General features: G+C 43.3%; 1 protein-coding gene across 1 annotated transcript in view; it reads left to right on the top strand.

Moving 5' to 3' along the window:
• Nucleotides 1-11,241, top strand: part of LOC104959781 (homeobox protein cut-like 1) — a 50,875-nt gene extending 39,634 nt beyond the window's left edge. The window contains exons 10-22 of the mRNA XM_010787678.1: nt 893-1,075; nt 1,341-1,399; nt 1,592-1,634; nt 1,731-1,827; nt 3,102-3,902; nt 4,617-4,700; nt 5,201-5,302; nt 5,411-6,000; nt 6,100-6,241; nt 7,040-7,330; nt 7,471-7,659; nt 9,082-9,346; nt 9,588-11,241. Of these exons, the coding sequence (XP_010785980.1) occupies nt 893-1,075; nt 1,341-1,399; nt 1,592-1,634; nt 1,731-1,827; nt 3,102-3,902; nt 4,617-4,700; nt 5,201-5,302; nt 5,411-6,000; nt 6,100-6,241; nt 7,040-7,330; nt 7,471-7,659; nt 9,082-9,346; nt 9,588-10,071 (3,330 nt within the window). The 3' untranslated portion in view covers nt 10,072-11,241. The remainder of the gene's footprint in view (nt 1-892; nt 1,076-1,340; nt 1,400-1,591; nt 1,635-1,730; nt 1,828-3,101; nt 3,903-4,616; nt 4,701-5,200; nt 5,303-5,410; nt 6,001-6,099; nt 6,242-7,039; nt 7,331-7,470; nt 7,660-9,081; nt 9,347-9,587) is intronic.
• The last annotated feature ends 9,327 nt before the right edge of the window (nt 11,242-20,568 follow it).

The following is a 20,568-nucleotide window of genomic DNA, read 5'->3' on the forward strand; positions in this document are numbered from 1 at the left end:
AAAACAGGTATAAAATACTATATGTACAGTACAAAAAAGTTGTTAAAGGGGAGTGATTTGTAAAATATCCCAAAAGAAAAATCTGCTTACAGTTCTGTTTCAAATGGGTGTTGAAAGATGTACCCATAGATCTCCTCATGTTGCTCTCAAAGTGCACCAGATTGATGCTTTTAACATGTTTTAACTTCAATATTTTAAAAAAAATCTTCCCGGGGGAGCATGCCCCCAGACCCTCCTAGAGGAGGTTAGGTCCGCCCCACTTAAATCATGTTAACATGGATACTAAATACATTTGCACACATCTTGTGTCCATATCTTTCTGTGTTGGTGGTCATGCCACATCGTGCACATGCATGCATGCGCGAGTCATGGTAAGATATCTGGATTAAGAGGTTGCTTTTTCTTTGCACAGCATGAAAGAAAGGCCAAATGAATTGGCTGTGATTTTAGTTTTTTTAAGCAGAGGTTGAGTTCAATAATTTGTACGGCCCTCTGAGGATTTTGTAAAAATTGAAAGGAAAAAGGTTCCCCACCCCTGCTGTAAATAATAATAAAACCCCTTGATTTATAAAATCTCTGTCTCCTATTGATCTGAGTATATTATAAAGAATAGCCAGTTAATGGAAGCATTATAGCACAGGCCTTTGTCAGATGGTATATTACGCTGTTTTTTTCCTGCTTCGAATAGTTCTCTCTTTTTTCACCATACCTGTGTTTGCATCACTGTAAAGGAAAGACCTTTTGAAACAATAATCAGTACATTGACCCGCTTCTCTCTGATTTCTGTAATGATTGATTGAAAGTATCTGAAAGCAGGACTTCATCTGGCTGTGGTATTAGTTTTATTTTGCTCATTTGATTAAATTGCTTTCTATTTGGCTTTATGGAACAGCAGACGGAGGGGGCATCCAACTCAAGTCAGGAGGCGGAGCTACGGGCCAAAGAAAGGGAGACAGCCCAGCTGGTGGAGGACGTCCAGAGACTGCAGGCCAGCCTGACCAAACTCCGAGAGACCACCAGCTCTCAGATTGCACAGCTGGAGGAGCAGCTCAGCAGCAAGACTGCCACTCTCAAGGTACAACCAGGAAACACCGCTGCAATTTTTAGTTTGTCGTTAGATGGATTAATTATAAATTATTAATTTTCTCAAAATACTTTTTCTGTACTACTGTATTTGTGGCTTTATCTAGCTTCGTGGTGTATTCTGACCACACACACTTTGTTTAGCTCTGTTCTGTTATCTAGAGTATAGATTCTGAAAAGAGTACATGACATATGAAGTTCCAAGCATTACTTATTTTATGAACTATTTAATTCATTTCCATGTCATTCATCTACAGGAATTGGAGGAGAAAGTGCTTAAGCAAGCTGACTATGAGGAGGTGAAGAAGGAGTTGAGGTGAGGAGAACACACACAGAGGAGTACACACAGACATATATATTGCATTAGTTTGATGTCTTAACAATGTTAAACATGATGTGTGTCTGCCCCTCCATTCTTTCTTATCCTCGAAGAGATACAAATAGAAAAGCTAGCACTGGAGATGTGTTTCTTTAGTAGGAGGTTGATGTGTATTTTCTCTCTCCTCAGCATCCTCAAGTCCATGGAGTTTGGGACATCTGACTCTATGCAGGTAAAGGTTACAGTTACAATATACCTTCACATAATTCTGTAGCAATAGTTATTTAAATAATGATGAAACAAATCATACAATTTCACTTTGAACCAGGACTCCTCCAAACCTCTGGAGGTGCTGTTGCTGGAGAGGAACCGCAGTCTTCAATCTGAGAGCGCCGCTCTGCGCATCGCCAACACTGAGCTCAGCGGTAAGTCTGCCAACACGGTTATAGTAAGGGCCGGTACATCAACACTGCCCAGTCTGTCTTCCCAAAAACCTTCACGTGGACCAGCACAAAATGCCAGCAGAATGGGAGTCCAGTGTTTATTGGAGCTTAGATGAGGGTTCAGCTGCAGGTAAGGCTGTGCAGGTACAGCTATAACAAGAGATAGCAGTTTAATGTATACATACTTAATGTATGCCTATAGATTCTGTTTCTCTGAGAATACTTAACCATTTAATAATGTTTTGGGAAATGATTTGCAACATTTGGTCCACAGTAAAGTGTGTAATCCTGGTACAGAAATGTCATTGCTTTAGTCCCTCACATCATGGAGAGGAAGAACGTTTCTGGTATCTTTGAATACCGCAGCAGGAGGTCAGCCTGAACCATAACAAAGTTGCAGTACACAAAATCGAGGACACCGAACGTTCGCCCCTACATCAAGAATCTTGCCCTCTGCAACAGTGTTTATACGTTTGAAATGTCATAGCTTTAGGCTTGAATAGTTGAATAGCTTTGAATTGATTAACATTCACAGGGAGGGTTGCTTACTGTCTTACTCAATCATGTCTCAATGGTTATGCATTAGAATATTATTTCTCCCAGCGCTTCCATCAAGATGGGTTCTAGTAGTTAAAAGGCTGAGTAAATTCAGTTTATCTTTCTTTTTGTTTTGGTGAATGTATGAATGTAATCAGTCTACCCATTGAGGAAAGAGGTGAAGTAAGGCCTAAGAGTCAGCAGAGCTGTGTAGTCACTGTTTTTTAGTGACATGCATTTTCTGTTCAGCCATAAACACTGTTTTTCAATTCAGTTGTATTGCTCTGTTTTCACCTGGATGTATTTTTAATGAAAGACTCTGATACTGCATCTACAAGCGGCAACATCGTGGATGAGGACTTGCATGCTGTATTGGCTATCTGTGGATCATTGTACCCTGTCCACTTACTTCCACTTTGCCTGCGCGAGAGTGAGAGAGGGAGCCTGAGCCCTGGGCCAAGCTAATCTGCCTCAGTGGCACAGTGTCAAATGTTTTTGTTTGTCCTTTTTTTTCTTCCAGGCTGTGTCTTACAAGAAAGGTTGAAATCACAAATGCATGGGCACTTTGTCTGGGGGGCTTGGCAAAAAAGGAAAACAAAGTTCACTAATTTGGAAAAGACTTGATTAAGATAACTTTTGTTATTTTTTTTCTCTCTCTTTTGGAACCCCTTTTTTGTTGACCCCCCCATAATGCATGGTGTGTTTGACCTTTCTTGTAGGGTCAGCCGGGCGGAAAGGGACAGAAGAGTCCACAACGAAGGAGGAGACCATGCCCAGCGATCCCTCTTCCTCGCCCCCTTCTCCCCCTCCCTCTCTTCCTTCCTCCTCCCAGTTCCCCCTGTCTCGTACTAAGACGGACACCCTAAACACTGCCACCAACACCAGCAGCGGCGAAGCGCACCCTTTCAGTCCTACGGGCATTGGACAGGATTTCTACTCCCCTGTGTTCCCTCTGGTGGGTGGTAAGATGGCTTTGAACTCCCTGATCCAGCGGCAGCTGCTTCAGACCTTCTACTCCAAAGCCTTGCAGGAGTCGTCTGGGATCCCCAGTGGCGCTCTGCTGTTCACGCCCTTCACTCCAACCCTCAGCTCCATCCCTACCTCCACCCCAGGCTCTGGGTCAGCTGCCATCCCTCTGGCGGCCAGCAGCCCCCAGCCACCTCCAGCCAGCCCAGACATGGCTCCTTTGAATGGGAGCAGCACCGCTGGCAGTGCCCCGTCCCCGTCACCCAGCCACTCTGAGGCCACCACGGGAAGTATTTTGGACGGGGAGGACATGGACACGGCTGAGATTGCCCGACAGGTGAAAGAGCAGCTGATCAAGCACAACATTGGCCAGCGAGTGTTTGGCCACTATGTGCTGGGACTGTCCCAAGGATCGGTGAGCGAGATCCTGGCCAGACCGAAGCCGTGGAACAAGCTAACCATCCGGGGGAAGGAGCCTTTCCACAAGATGAGGCAGTTCCTCGCCGATGAGCAAAACATCCTCGCACTGCGCAGCATCCAGGGACGGCAGAGAGGTGAGTCAGTGTATCTTTAATGTGTGTGTGCGCGTGTGTGAGAGTGTGTGTGCGTGTATGTCTTGCATGTGTACAGCCCTGCACAGAGCCATTGATTAGCTTGTCAATATGGACTAGCTTTATATTTTGCTTTCTCTTTCCTAACTCCCATCCTGTGCCACACCTGTGTGTTTTCAGTGAGTTCCTAGTCGCACACCGATCCCAAGAGCCTCTCCTAGCTATCGTGGTCAATAAAGAAACCTTTCACACATCAATAGTATTGATCGTGGGAACCAGGAGGAAGGCAAGGGTACTGTTAACTACGGGTAGATTCGATTAGCCTGGGCCTGCTTTTGTTAACGCATCAGGACATTTGTGATTGAAGGTGGTCTCAGTGCTACACACAAATATAACCACCCTAGTACTATAAAAAAAAGAATGTGTTAAAAACAAGGCTGCAGTTAGTATGTCCCTGTTTAACACTTCCCTTTTAAATTATTTGATCTCTCACTATTTTGCACTACTTTATAATTCCCGATAGAGGTTGAGTTCTACTAGGGGCCACAGATGCTAAAGATCAATGCATTTATGGTACTATAATGTGCACTGGATGGAAGTCCCAACAAAATTCCATATATTTGCACAGGATTATAGGGCACCATATAGTCTAGCGGTAAAAGACGATAAAAACACACCAGAGCTGTAACATAGTGTGTGGTATATTGTTTTTAACAGAGGGCTCAGGCCAGCCCCAGCTTAGCCGAATGTTTCAGGATGTTCCGAAGCGGAGAGCCCTCTCCAATACAGCTTCACACACAGGTCTGTCCCCTTCACAAACAGATTTGAGCACGTTCTGTCTGTGTGGCATGTTCGTGTTGGGGTGAACCGTGTCTATGATGTGTGCGTGTGTGTATGTGAGTTGGCGTTTATTAACTTGTGGGAGGCATGCATATATATATATGTGTGTGCCTTGAAGGTAACCGCACAGTTCCAGTGACTTGCGTCAAAGCAGAAGCCAGCATGTGTATTTAGGGATTTTATTGGTAGTTGTTATTCTGTGGGGAGCATTTACTACACAAACCCTGTAGCACGTCTGCATGTGTGCGCTCCAAAGGGACCAGAGAAAAGATGAGAAGCCCTTCAGTGTAGTTGCCTTGTCGCTCAGTGGTGGGAATGTTGTTCGTTGTGCTATGGTGTCATTATTCAATGTTCTTATATAGACTGTTATTGATCTCTTCACCTGCTCTGTGCTTGGTAATCTGCTTCCAAATCCGACATGAATTTTCACCTCCTCCCATTCCCTCTTCTCTTCCTTCCAGGTAACATTACCGCCCGGGTCCGCACCCCAGAGGCTGGTTCAGATGAGGCTATCAAGTCCATTCTGGAGCAGGCCAAAAGAGAGCTGCAGGTGCAGAAAGCTGGTGAGTTGCAGTTTTCTTCTCCTCTCCAGGGGATTTGAGGCATTGAAGATGATGCATTGTGGCTGTGAGTGTTTCTTATGATGCCCTTTTTTTCTCCTCCCTCCACAGACTTGTCCCATAGTCAGCCTTCATATACAGGACTGAAAGGTGGGGGCGGCATGGGCGGCATGGGCGGCATGGGCGGGCTGGGAGGCCTGGGAGGCCTGGGAGGAGGAGGGGGCCACGGGTCAGATGAGGCTATCCGCTCCATCCTAGAGCAAGCGCGCAGAGAGATGGAGGCCCAACAAACTGCAATGGAGCCCCTCCTCAAAGCGTCATCTTCGTCTTCCTCCTCACTACTATCACAGAGGGACTTCCTAAACTCCTCGCTGACCGCTCCCCTTCCCCCTTACAACCCCCTGGCACTCTCCCTCAAGAAGCCCAGCAGCTCCTTCTTGTCCTCCCCCTCATCCCCGTCTCCCATCCTGGACTTCAGCTCCAGCGTGAAGAGAGAGGGCAGGGGTTCTTCAGGGATGGACCTGTCTGTTGAGGGAGCTCTCAGGCTGGGTCGGAGCTCTGAGGGGTCCGGCCGCTCTGGAAGTTCTGGAGGAGTGGGTTACTGGAGAGAGCAGTGGTGGAGCAACATGCACACGGACCCCCGCAGGGCCTCAGTCAGCCAGACAGGAGAGGACAACCACATGCAGGAGGACTCCAAAGAGGTGAGGCGGGGCGCAGCCAAAGGATTGTGTTTGTGCCCTTCTCTGCTTTTACTCTTCAGTGGTTGCATGTCTGAGCCATTCTCTGTCTGCGTGTTTCAGGGAATATTGAGTGACAGTCTGTCTCGACACAAGCCGTGGAACAAGTTGAACCAGAGGAGCAGAGAGCCATACCTCCGCATGCAGCCGTGGCTCAACGGAGACCAGGGGCAAAACGCACACATCCAGCCAGCTCAGCACCAAGGTAAACAAATCACACACACACACACACACACACACACACACACACACACACACACACACACACACACACACACACACACACACACACACACACACACACACACACACACACACACACACACACACACACACACAACACCAACACACACACACACACACACACACACACACACACACACACACACACACACACACACCAGCTCATAGACTACATTGATTCACACAACCAGGCTCTTTGGGCTCGAGCATTTCTCTGAAAGCCTGATTAGAGCTAGTGGCTAGTTGTTACTGTCATTCTGTCACTCACACAATCCACCCCCCTTCACCCTCCCTCCTCCTCCCACCATCCCCCCATCCTCAGTGCTGTGGCAGTGTCAGCCAGCAAGCTGCTGGTTTGTCATGTCATAGACAAGTTAGTGTTGCAGCGCCAGATGGCAGCTCTGTGTGTGTGTGTGTGTCAGTGCGCGCATTTGCGTGTCTCTCTTTCTCTCTGGGGGTGTAAACAGCAGCTAATGTACACTGACAGCTCCTCATGACTGCTCTCTTCCAGCCTGCTGAGCTGCACAGCAGTACTACACAGACAGAGACAGAGAGATGAAGGAATAGGAGGAAGAAGCCAAAAAAGCTTCAAACTTCAAACTTAAGCACCTTTAATGTTTGCTTAACAAGAATTAAATTAGTTGATTTAGTATAAAGGAAGTTCCTCCCAAACCCAGCAGGGAGAGCAGATGAACCTGTGCTACATGGTGACATGTCTTCTAACCTGTGCCACGTTCTCACCCTGTCTGTTCTCCTCAAGCAGAGGGTACTCCCAAGACATCTGCCAGCTGCAGCCCTGCTCCTGAGTCCCCCCTCAGTTCAGCTGAGGAGTCTGTCAACGGTCTTGGAGGGGATCCACTCGCTTCACAGTCCTCCAGTCTCAAACCTGCGTCTGAGGATCCCTCAGGTGGGGAGTCCCAGCCTGGCACCCCACTGCCTGTCCCCGGTCATTCGGGTCTCAGTATCCAGGAAATGGTTGCCATGTCTGTCGAGCTTGATACTTATGCCATCACCAAAAAGGTTAAGGAGGTGCTGACTGATAATAACCTTGGTAAGAAACACAGGTGGTGCTGTCTGTGCAGTTTAGTTGCTTATTCTTTTGCCCTTCCCCTGCATCATGATGAATTATTCAGCCTTAGAATCAGTTCTCTGAAATGACCATTCCATTTTACTCTCTCTCGCCCTAACCAGGCCAGCGTCTGTTTGGGGAGACTATCCTGGGTCTGACTCAGGGTTCTGTCTCAGACCTGCTGGCCAGGCCCAAACCCTGGCACAAGCTCAGCCTGAAAGGCCGAGAGCCATTCGTCCGTATGCAGCTCTGGATCCAGGACCCACACAGTGTGGAGAAACTCATGGACATGAAGCGCCTGGAGAAGAAAGGTGTGTGTGCTAAAAGCTCAATCATGAGAAGTATAGAGCAGCATGTCTCCCCAAATAATGAACAAAAGACCCTGACAGAACAACGTTCATGTTATCTGCTTAAGCAGGCATTTCTTTTATAAACAGTCACAAAAAGACAGCAGCCTTTGAATTACACATGCACATCTGCACACACAATATCCTTTGTGCAGGACAGCAGAGCATGTTGTGCAGATCACAGTCATCTTGGTGTGATGTCAGTAACAATCAGGACTGTAGACATCACATACTGTATTAGATGTGACAGCTCGGGGACTGCCGGGGGCCTGCTTACTCACAGTCATCAGCACTCCTCTTCATCATCCTCATCATCATAATAATCATCAGTGTCTATAAGTTTGTATTTTTATCATTTGTTCCTGCATCGCCCACTCTATCACTGCATCATTATTTATTCCCCTCTGTTTGCGTGATGCGTTTAAGAATCAGCAAAGCCAAAGGGCCTCACCCCGCTCGCTGCCTCACAGTGACCCCCGATGCTCACTTGAAGCTCTCTCTGTAGAAAAGAGATACGCCTATTTGAACCAGCCAGCAGGCACCAGCATCAGGGGTCAGTTTAGCCTCCTGATATCGCAGATAAGGCACAAGGGCAAAAAACAAAACTGACCTTACAACAGTGAGTTTGGATTGTGGATGGGTGGGGTTACTCTCCATTCAACTTTGTTTCAGATTACTGACCCCAAAGTAATGTATCTGAATAGCAACAGGGAATAGTCCTGGCTGACAGCACAGCCCAGAGGAAAGACATGGACCTAGTCCAGAGTAACCGCATTTGACCTCTCACCCTTGTGGCACAAGCCTGCGAGGCAGCACACAACTTTCAGAGTGGTCTAACCTTGCTCTGAGGGGTCTTTCTCTGCAACACTAATATATCCGGCAGCATATATTGGGGTTGAAAAAATGTCAACCTCATGCAAAACTGCCATGAGCTGTTGGGTTTTAGCTGCTGGTGCTCCGTGTGAATGGCTCTGCTTGTTCTCTTTAAAATGGACGAGATGCTTTCATTGTTAGTTCCGGAGAAAGACAATAGCACCACCTAGTGGCTGTCATAGAAGATAGAAGAAGAGTGAGAAACCGGGCTGGATAAAGAAAAACGATTTAATGTTTTTGCTTGGAATATTGCTGTAACAGTTATTGATCATACACATGTTAACTAAAAAATAATCTCTTGTCCATTCAGCTGATCCATAGTAGTTTTTCTTCACATAAAGATTGCTTGTCATTTGTCATTCTAATTCTAAACAGCTAGAACTTGGCGATTTAGGCGAGAGCCTCAATCTGCTGCAGATATAATGTAATATTGTCATTCTTCTTGATTATTTATCAAATCATGTATTTTCTGATGCACTGATTTCCACTTGTTGTTTTTTATTTGCTGTTTAGCTTACATGAAGAGGCGGCTAAGCTCCCTGAGTGATAGCCATCCTGTGGACGTGGGTTTAGTGGGGCAAGATTACATGCAGGGCTCCCAGAGCCCGGTTCATCAGCATCTGAAGAAAGCCAGGGTGGTGCTGGGCCCCGAGGAGAAGGAGGCCCTAAAAAGGGCCTACCAGCAGAAGCCCTATCCCTCCCCAAAAACCATTGAGGAGCTGGCCTCCCAGCTCAACCTGAAGACCAGTACTGTCATCAACTGGTTCCATAACTACAGGTGACCTATTGCATATCCTTACATAAACCTATGTGTGTTTGTGAATGATGGATCCATATTGTATCGTTAAATAAATGGACATTGTCTAAGGAAGGGCTTTTGTGCCTGCCCTGTTTTAATAAACATCACATCAGTGCACTCATGCAGTATTTAAAGATTAGTTAAATGTAAAATGTGTTGCACCTGACAGATTTAATTTCAGGATTTGGGTAGTGTGACTGACTTCTGTGTCTCTCTTTAGGTCACGCATCCGGCGAGAGCTCTTCATAGAGGAGATCCAGGCCGCTGGAGGGTTAGTAGGGCATGGAAGTGAGGGGGGCTCCCCGTCCCTCCGAGGGTCCAAATCAGGAGAGGGGGACAGCTGTGATGGGACAGAATCTGAAGGCACAGTGGAGACACGCCAGGGACTGGGTATGGGCCTGGAAGATCACAGAGGAGCATGCAAAGACGACATGGAGGTGGAGTCTGAGGCAGGGGGATCTAATAACTCCCCTGACCAGCTAGACTGCACCGGGCCAGGCTCCAGCTGTGGTCTGGGGCTCTTCAGCCTCACAGAGGCATCCTCCAGTTGCTCTGCCTCTAGTACTAACATCCCAGCCTCTGGCCCTGCCAGAAACCCCAGGGACAACAATCTGCGCAAGAAGAAAGCTGCCAATCTCAATAACATCATCCACAGGCTGGAGAAGGCTGCTAGCAAAGAGGATCCCTCAGAGTGGGAGTTCTAGCTCCTCCTGGGCATCCTGCACCCCTCTTGTCTCATAACCTCACGACCTCTAACCTTGGACCCCTCCTGCTCTGTTCCAGTTGGAGAGTGGACACAGCCAAAGTCAAGCTCAGCAGCCATTTTTATTACAGAAAAGCTTTCCGAAAAGAGGAAAGAAACAAAGAGTGGTTGGCAAAACCCTTAAAAAGAAGATTTACTGAATACCTAGAAGAACAAAATAAGAGGACCTATGCGTCTCTCCGTTTTTTTTTTAAACTGAGTTTTGTTTTTGTACTGAGAAAAGCACTTAGCCGTCCTGCTGGCCTCCGGCCCTGCTGTACCTTCCCCTATTACCAGCCACTGGTGCACCAGACTGGTTCCTCCTGAGCGTGGGTCTGACCCACAGCTGAGGATGAAACCTGGACTCAGAAACACAGGCAAGGCCTGACACAGCAGCTGTCTCAGTGATAGACACTGTTAGATGATAGATAGAGACAGGAACTCTCTTACAAGAACTCTCACTTTCTTAAATGAGATTTTTTCCGCTCTTCTTCTCACCTCCCAAGTGTCCACAAACCTCCCCTCACTCAGTGAGACGCCTCATTTTTCACACTGTAGAGTGACTGTTACAAACCCTTTGCCTTTTTCACTCACTGCGTGTGTGTGTGTGTGTGTGTGCGTTTTTGTATGTTAGGGGTTGCGTCAGTGTGCACCTGTTTGTTTGTGTGTGTGTAAACACACCTAAAAATGGTGTGTGTGTTCTCTTCTCAATGGCAGCATGTTTTCTTTTTCATCTCACTCCTACACTCTTAAGAGGGTAGTGGAAGGCCTGCCGGCTGAGCTGCCATGGTTACTGATGTAAGAGAGATGAACTTTGACCTGTTGTGTCCCATATCCTATCCTGCTGACAGCCATGTGATGGCCAGAAGGATCTCTAATTCCTCACAAACACACGCACTCATCTGAAGAGGAAGGATGGAAAGAACCCTCTTTTGCCTCCTTACCCGTCTTTAAAGGATGAAGGATGATCTCTTTTTTTTGATATTGCAATTTGGTTGCCAATAAGAGATTGCACAGTCTATTGACTCTAAAGAGTACAAGATAGGGAATTTTAGGAAGCATTTTAATTAGTACAAAATAAGAACAGAAAATAAGAGAATAACAAGTTACCGTCTTTAAAAAAACAAAAACTGATAAGAATGGAATAATGTTGCGTTTTTAAAATACGATACAAGAATTCACGTAGTACTGTAGCTTTCTGACACATTGATACTTCACGTGTCTCTTGTTGTTTGAAGTCATGCACGTCACAGCTTTTGCCCAGCACTGGACCTGCTGGGTGTGTGTGTGTGTGTGTGTCTGCACCACCAACACATTTTCTCTGTTCACAAACACATCTTTTTATAGGCCAAATCAGGAAGAGTGTGTGTGTGTATGTTTGTCTGTGTGTCTGTGTGCATTTGTATTTGCTTGCATGTAAGTCAGGGTCGAGGTCAATTCACTCAGAAGTAAGAAATTAAGAAGAAGTTTATCAATAATGACATTTTTGACTGAAATAATGGGTTTTATGTAGAATACTTGATTAATCTGTACTTTCTGGTGTCTGCCGTCAAAGTGAATTCACCCCCACCCTGGTGTGAGTAGTTTCCACTCTCCTCCAGTCTATCCTGTATCCAGGGATGTTTTGCATTGAATTCTACTGTATACACTACAAATTATAAGGCATATCACCTCCTCCCTGTCCCACACAAGCCCTCAGTGCCTGTCAGCCTACTGCCTCCCCTTGTGTGTGTGTGTGTGTGTGTGTGTGCGTGTGTATGCGTGGGTGCATGTACACACATGCCTGTCAATACATGCGTGTGCACAAATGTGTGCGATTGAGGATTGTTCAGTGTTTCCAATGAGTGGGGTCATATTTCTTATCTACTTGCACACACTACTAGTGCACAACTGACACCCTTCTTTAAGCTGTTTGATGCGTTACCATTACATTAATCTTCTCACAAAGTAGTGTAATACTATGATTTACTGTAGCTTGGTTTTATTGCTATTTTGCATTTATAGTTTGGTTTTTATTCTGCTTATTTATAGGTGCTGTATTTTTTTCATTTAATGTCTTATCATTTGAGTTGTCTATTTTTTAAGGGATTATACTGTTCCTGAGGGCAAGTAACATTTTTATTAGACGTATAGACTGCCGGCAGTATTGGTTAATATTTACAAAGATGTACTAGTTCTCGTTTGTTTGTATGTTCATGAATCCTAAAGTTTAGTGTCATTTCAATAGCTTTGAAAAAAATGTGTTTGCTACAGTCCATGCTCCCGTAAGCATTAAGCTTTTACCACAACAGTTATGCTCTTACATTGCTAGCTAGAGAATCAAAGGACATATCAAGATCGGTGAATATATGTTAGCATATCTCTTTTCCTGTTTTCTATCCTTCTACAATGTTCATTTTTGTTCGGCTGTTTCTTGGGCAAGCCCGGCACCAACGTCCGGCAGGGCATGCAGCTTTCTTTAGATAGAGGTCGCCCACTCTGTAATCACGTTACCATAACATAATTATGCAGGTCCCATTGTTTAGACTTTGTCAAATAGGTCAAATGAAATTACCTAAACTTGAAAACAGAAGTAACTTGAAAGAGGTCATATCTGCCAAATTGAGATTAGAGAAGTATACCAGCTAGCAGGGGTGCTACGTCAGATTGAACAGATAGCCAGCCTATGATTATGCAGAATATATATTGCAGTCTGTAACAAAGCACTTATTAGGATCTTTCTGAAGACTTACTTGGGACAGGGTCTGTAAACACTACGACAGAGTACGAGCCCGGGATCCTGGGAAAATGTTTGCCTTTTTCAAAAAGTGGTTGTGAACCAAGCACAGACTCTTCTCCGCATCCGAACACTAAAATTAAAACATAAGATTGCTGTATCCATGTTTTCTAAATGATAAGCTGCAGTCTATTACAGTAACCCCTATTTCAAACTCCAGATAACTGCGTGACAGAAAGGGCCTTTGTCCTGTACAGTTGTAGATATTATGAGTAAACTCCTGTTATGGTTTCTATCCTAAATGTCCTCAGTCCATCCTTAAGCCTCCCCTTTCCCTGAATGTACACCCAGATGTATTGGCAGCCCATCAAAAGACACTGATAACCTCATTGCACTCTATTAGGATGCATTAGGTAAAATTGGATTTTCCAGTGTATCTAATAATTGTAAATTCCGCAAACATTGGCGCTTCCTGTGGACGACTGATGTGAAACATCTGTCTTCTGCAGAATACTGAAGGCTCCTTGCCTTCTGTTGGACTGCTCGGATTGGACAACCACAGTATGTTTAATTGTGATGAATAGCTACTGTAAAGTTTATAAGCACTTACCCCATTTGCCATTTTATAGCCAGATCCATCAACTCACCCAATCCATGTGAGATCATCAGATTTGTGCCTTTAACTGCCAAGCAGGGCACCAAACTAGTGATGTCATTAGACGTAGATGATTTCACCTGATTTGTTCATAATATATCCCACATCTTGACCCAAATTAATTTCCCATGCACTTCATAAATATTGGTACTTTTGAAGTTGACTTGTCTCAGCTCTCTGGAGAGGGTTGTATATAATTCCTGGAGTGTAGTGAAAGAGTAAAAGGAGAACAGCGAGCTTGTGTATTCTTATGACTGACTTGCAGACATGTTTCCGTCCGGGTCTTATTTCAGACAGTTGTTTTCCCACAATGCATTTCTTACGTTGTACATAACCTGATCTAGCAGCGAAAGGCCAGAGCATTGAATGAAGGAGGAAGCATGCAGAAAACAGCATACACTGTAATAACACTGAATTTATTCATAGGGCATTTTGTATTTTTCTGTTTGTGTCAGGTTTGCTGTGACATTAATAGTGGCACTACAGGTATTGATTATGACGTGTGCCAATTCAAATGGTTATTTGGAAAAGAGACGTGTAAATACAGTCGATCAAGTAGCTATTGATTCACTTTTGTCACAGTATGCTTTTGTTTGAAGGCAGGAGGAGAGAAGGGACGATTCAGGACTTTTCCATGATCCACAGATATTTTTCTACAAATTTAAATCAGATGATTCTATACACTGTTGAATAACATTGTAAAGGTGTAACAGATGCTGTATATCATATCATGTTTTCTGAAGTCGTAAAGCTTTACTGTATGATCTGTTGAAGTAGTGGTTATTCATTTTGACATATTAGTTGTAATGGAAGCCCAAACAGCAGCACTGGTCACCATATTCAGGAAAAAAAAAGAAAGAAAGAAAAACCTCAGATGTTTTTTGTAATACTTTTAGAATATATCTTATGAAGTGGGTTTTGTAAGGAAAAACTTTCGGAATCAGTGGTGCTGTATGCATAGCACACTCAGTAATACATACACACATAATACAGCACAATACACTCATCCTTTTAAACCCCCCCCCCCCCCTCACCTTTACCTTGCGTGCTTTTTTTATGTTATTTCGCTCACCTCTCACATTGGCTAATTTTTAAGTCTTAAACCATTTCCTCCTATATCATCAGTTATTTCATGCTTAACTGTACAGTTTTTATCACCCAGAGACCGACTCCGGAGTGCTAAACATTTCAGCGACTGCTTGCAAGACTTAAAAGAGGAAGCATAAAGCCAAATAGTGAAGTTAGTTATCCACCACTGTTGAAAGGTTGCTGACAGTTTTCTGAATGTTGCTACCTTGTGTCGTGGCTTCAGTTCACCCATAGCTAAACCACAGTGTAGTCTGACAACCAAACGACCTGGGGAGATCTTCTTCCCCCTCCTTTTGGAAAGCTTTAAGATGCTTGTTGAGGCTTTAGCAATTCAGAGTGTTTTTAGATGATTTCCCCAACCTTTGTCATCAACAATGTGGAAGTAATAATTCTCATAACTTCTCCCACTGCTTATTTTGTGAGTGTGTGTGTGTGTGCGCGTACATGTGTGTTGTAGTACAAAAGGCTGCATGACTGTAAAGGGATGGTTAAGATGTTTTTTGAAAGATGTTTCCCTAGCACCTCTGTCACTCCTGAGATGCTTTTTTCTCCTTGTTGGGGTCTCCTTCCCTTTTGTTTTTCCTCATGTATCATTGTTTCTTTATCTTTCTATTTACTAAACGTATCATGTTGTTTGTTCTCAGCACTGTAAAACAGTCCCTTCTACAACATTGAAAAGCAATATCACTGTATGAAACGTTCACAATGTATTTGTTATGATTGACATTTGATTCATCATCATCATTATTATTCACATGCACCCTAGGTGTGATAATTGAAGTAAATCTCTTTTATACAAATACTAAAAGTGTACTGTGGTAGTTTTTTTTTTCTTTGCGAAATGTCTTGTTGGAAATGTCTTTGTTGAACCTGTGCATGGTTAATAAGTATTCTCAGAGAAAGAGATCACTTAGAAAGTCAGGGAAGAAAGTAGGTGTAGCGGGTTTCAGTCATGTTGGGGATGTTGGACAGCTTCTGCCATTTACAGCCTCCACAGGTGAGTTACTTTGGGAACTAATACAATCTAAAACAAACGGGAATAAAACCATATTCAAATGATATGTATCTCTCCTCTACCCCCTCACAGGCCGGTATGCAGAGCTGCAGGTGGAGTTTTCGGCTGCGGTTCGCACCAGTGCGGAGCAGAAGGAGCTGATCCTGAAGCTGGAGCACGACCTGAGCACCATCCAGGACATGTCCACCCTGCAGCGGCCCGACGCCGACGGCTCCGAGGTCAGCAACATGGAGAACATCCCGGACCCCGTCAAAGAGGCCTCTGCAATGTTTAGTGGTATGTCCCCGGTTTAAAAAAAAGCTGTTTAAAGGACTGTACAAAAATGATTGGGTCCCAATTGATTTGAACCCTCCCTGTGGCTTAATACCACAATGTGATGGAGCAGTTTGCTATTGACACAGTTAAGTGTATACATCATTTTAATCGACATTCCACTTTATTTAAATGCAAACCTTTCATTTAAAACTTAAAGGTTCAGATAGAAAAGTCATCTTTCCCCAAGAAGCCAATATACTGTATCCATGAAGCAAATTCATAAGAAAGGTCATGTAAAATGACCTAAGCTAAAACATTTTTACTTGAGTTCTATTGTGTCTAAGGGAGTCTTTACATCAACTTTGTAGTAACTATTGACACGCTTGATCCGGAGAATTATTATATTATATAATCCCTAAAACCATTCCACACTTTCCCCACTAATGTAGACTACTCTATACAAATCTAAATTATTACTTAATAACACACTATTAAGGTTATCGCTGGTAGTTATCATTTATTGAGTCATGATCTGCTCCATAAGGACAGTGTGAATGGTGTTGATGAAGTAAAGGTCCTCAGATCACTTCCTCATTGAAAATGCTTTGTTCTTAAAGAGAGGAGACCCCGTGGATGTGGTGTCAGTCTGACTGAAACAGGAACACTTCTCTAACTGTAATGTTTAACCTGCTGAGCCCCTGCTGAAGGTTTATCAGAGTTAATACTAAGGACTAGCCTGACCAGAGCAATTTAATAGTTACATTTTCTAGATATAGTTGATCATATAACATGCCCTTATATGCATGTTAATAAAGGAAGTGACTTATGGCAATCGGGTAGGGATTAGAATTTCCCCTTCCGGCTTTAGTAAAGTGTGCATTATCTTTGTTATTATTATATAAGAAGTGTATTGTCCCTCCAGGTGCGGGCCCCCATCCTGAGCTGCCTCAGGGCCAGATGGACTCTCTGCTCTCCATCATCTCCAGCCAAAGGGAGAGGTTTCGCTCCCGCAATCAGGAGCTCGAAGCTGTGAGTCATGATCACACACACACACACACACACACACACACACACACACACACACACACACACACACACACATATACACACACACATATACACTTTTCCTGTATTCCTGTATTTTTTTCTGGGAAAGAATAATTTCTCATCTATTTGTTTTGTCCCCTGCAGGAGAGTCGCTCCGTGCAGCAGACCATGCAGGCGCTGCAGAGCGAGCTGGACAGCCTGAGAGCAGATAACATCAAACTCTACGAGAAAATCAAGTTCCTGCAGAGCTACCCTGGCAGAGTGCGTGTGTGTGTTTGTGTCTGTGTATCTGCATGTGTGTGAATGACTGATTGCACTCTACATGGGTGATGTTTTGTTGATTTGTCTAAAATATTTAGCAGGAATATTAATGTGTGTGTGTGTGTGTGTGTGTGTGTGTGTGTGTGTGTGTTCGTTCGTTCGTTCGTGTCGTTCTCTCTGCACTGCAGGCTGGAGGTAGTGACGACACTGTGATGCGCTACTCCTCCCAGTACGAGGAGAGACTGGATCCGTTTGCTTCTTTCAGCAAGAAGGTACAAGAAACACACCTTTTTAATATTTACACAAAAACACTCTTCCCTTAAACAGTCTGAAACCAACTCCTATATGTTGCATCATTTTGTTTTTTACTGTCATTGCTTCTTTCTCTGATATCTGACCAAAATATTTAAGGCCTGATGAAAGTTGTAATTTGCTGATTTTGTGGTTCAACATTCATCAAAACAATCAAAATGATTTTTGAGAATAAGAGCCAAGAGCGAAACACAACATGTTGTGTCCTGAGTAAGGGGATGATTCAAAAAGCTCTTGATTGATTCTTCAAACCAGGAAATTAGATACCGTTTTGCCCTTCCTGTTCCTTTCTTGTAGAAAATGTATTGACATAAGGTCTGTGGTTAACACAAGCTTAAGAGATGTTCACGTTTTGTTCTACTACATATTCAGTAAATACCACTACGATTATTTTAAAGAGTTTTTATTTTTTTACTTTTAGCCAATTGCATTTATGCTTCAAAATCTATAAAAGTTGTGTTCAGTCTTATCTTTAATGTTGAGCTCGACTCTTCTGGGTTTCAGGAGCGTCAGCGCAGATACCTGAGCCTCAGCCCCTGGGATAAAGCAACTCTGAGCCTTGTAAGCCACACACACACACACACACACACACACACACACACACACACACACACACACACACACACACACACACACACACACACACACTTGATGTGTTTGGTGCAGTCTCTTCACTAATCCTCTTGTTTTTGTCTCTCAGGGTCGTGTGATTCTCTCCAACAAGATGGCCAGGACCATTGCTTTCTTCTACACCTTGTTCCTGCATTGTCTGGTCTTCCTGGTGGGTCTCCTTTCAATGCAGAGGAGCTCCTGAACCTTAATGAAACAGATCCTTTTTTTTATTTTCAACATTTCTTTAAAAGTTAAAACAAGGCGACCCAAACAGACGAGGACACATTCACTTAAAAGGATATCTATCAGAAATAGACTCCTATATATACACACAAACTAAAAGGGAGAAAGGTAGGTTACAGACAGCCTATTTAGGGTTAACAGCAGTTAATTAGTCGTAATGTATTACTTAATTGATCTCAAAACAGAAATGTTTAGCTTTATTATGGCGTATATCAATCCAGTTTTTCAATAGAGAGTATGACAGCCTCAGGACAGCCCATTTGTAAAATATTTGTTTGTGTCTGCTGTTCCTCGTACATCAGGGAAACATCCTTACTAGTATTTATTTATTTTCAGGTCCTGTACAAGACAGCCTGGAGCGAGAGTATCGGCAGAGACTGCTCTGCTTTCTGTGCTAAGAAGTGAGTGTGTTCACCTCAGGGTTTTAACATCTCTATCATCTCAACACGTATGATTTGATCATAGTAACAAATACTTGATGTAATCTTCCCCTTTTTTTTGTATTCCTCTCCCAGGTACTCTGACCACCTCCACCAATTCCATGAGAACGGCCAAAACCTTTGAGCTGGTTCCACATTCAGCAGCATGCATGTCCTGCTCAGAAGAGGTCCCTCTTTGAGTTCCTCATGAAGACGGGGCTTCACTTTTCTTCTTGCAATAGCTTTTAATATCCACTAGGGGGCGGTTTAAGGCTGTAAATCCGACGGTTGATTCAAAAACAGATTCTTGTTTTTGTTTCTCTAAATATAATCATAAGGATAATATATATATATATATATATATATATCTAAAACTATAATCCTTGGTTTCCTCTTATACTCTTAACATAATAAGGAAAGCAAATAATTGATCATGTGATATAATCTGTGCCGTTGAATCACACATGAAATGAAGTTAATATTGTGTGTATCTTCCCGTACAGAAGAGACCAGAGTACAAGGATTATTTTGTTTTGTGATTTATCCCGGGTTTAGCTGGGATTTAGAATAATTAGAGAAATATAATCATTAGAAATAAAGTTAATATAAGATTAAAGGTAATATGGTTGAGGTTATAATTAGATTGGGGAGTGTTATGTATAAGTATAAGGGACATTAATTTTAGTTTTAGGAGGTTGGTGATGGAACAATATATAGTTATTCCTAGGGCTCAATCTTCTGAGATGTGTCCTACTTGAGTTTGACTAATATCATTGATTCATTCGTAAAATTTGTTTTTAATGTCTAAATCATTTAATTGTTACTGTTAGATATGAAGAAATAAAGAGATGAGGGTGAGGGGCAGCAATACACTAATGGTTACTGACTAAAATAGCTTCCTCATATTATTCTCTTGAAGGATCACTGTGCATGCTTACCTGCTTACTTCTTTCTCTTCTCCCTGACATCGCAGATATATTCCAAATAAAGACTATGCAGCATCGTTCCTGGTATCATTTTTAATTTAAAATGTCTTGTGAGCAGTGTCTTGTAGTGAAGCTGGCAACATATTGATACGTTTGTTTTATAATGTGTGCATGGAATAGAATATATTAATTAGAATAGTTATATTAGTCCCACACAGAGGAAATGTACATTGTTACAGCAGACAGACAGTACAATAATAAAGACACAAATAAAATGGTATTACAGTTTTGAATTTAAGTGGCAGGCACACATTAATAAAATAAACATTAAATGGGTAACTAATGGAGAGTAATGAAGTAGCTGCAAGATGAAGGTAAGTATTGCAGTATTGCACATTTTTCTTTTAATGTATTGTTATTACACTATTTGGTTTAAAGTTGAAGACAGTTATAGCAACACTTGTGCTGTTGAATGACTACAAGACATTGTGGATTTCTTTTTAATTGTCAACTAAATCTCAAGAAAAGAGTAAAAAACATGAGTGAAGTTGTCCTAATAGCTGGACCAGCTGATTCCTGGTTTAGCCCTGCTCCACTGTTTGGATATTACGAAGAAAATTACCCTCTGATTTGTCCTTTTAAGTTGACTGACAGCTGATTTCTAAAAGCTTGCAACAATGACAGTGAGAGGGTGTGTTTTTTTTCTGTCCCTCGCATGAAGCCGGCTGCCGACAGAGAAGCCCATCATGTGGTAAAAGGAGGTGAGATACTCAGCTTTGCTCAGGTCTGTTTAAGCAAACCGTTTTATCACCTTGTCTTTCCTTATCGATGGCACAGGCAGCATGGTGGTGACGGTGGAGGGAGATATCATGTTTAGTCAGATGACAGTCTTTGCTGTCCTGTCGTTGA

Source organism: Notothenia coriiceps, unplaced genomic scaffold, assembly GCF_000735185.1.
Source record: "Notothenia coriiceps isolate Sejong01 unplaced genomic scaffold, NC01 NC01_scaffold00031048, whole genome shotgun sequence".
NCBI lineage: Eukaryota > Metazoa > Chordata > Actinopteri > Perciformes > Nototheniidae > Notothenia > Notothenia coriiceps.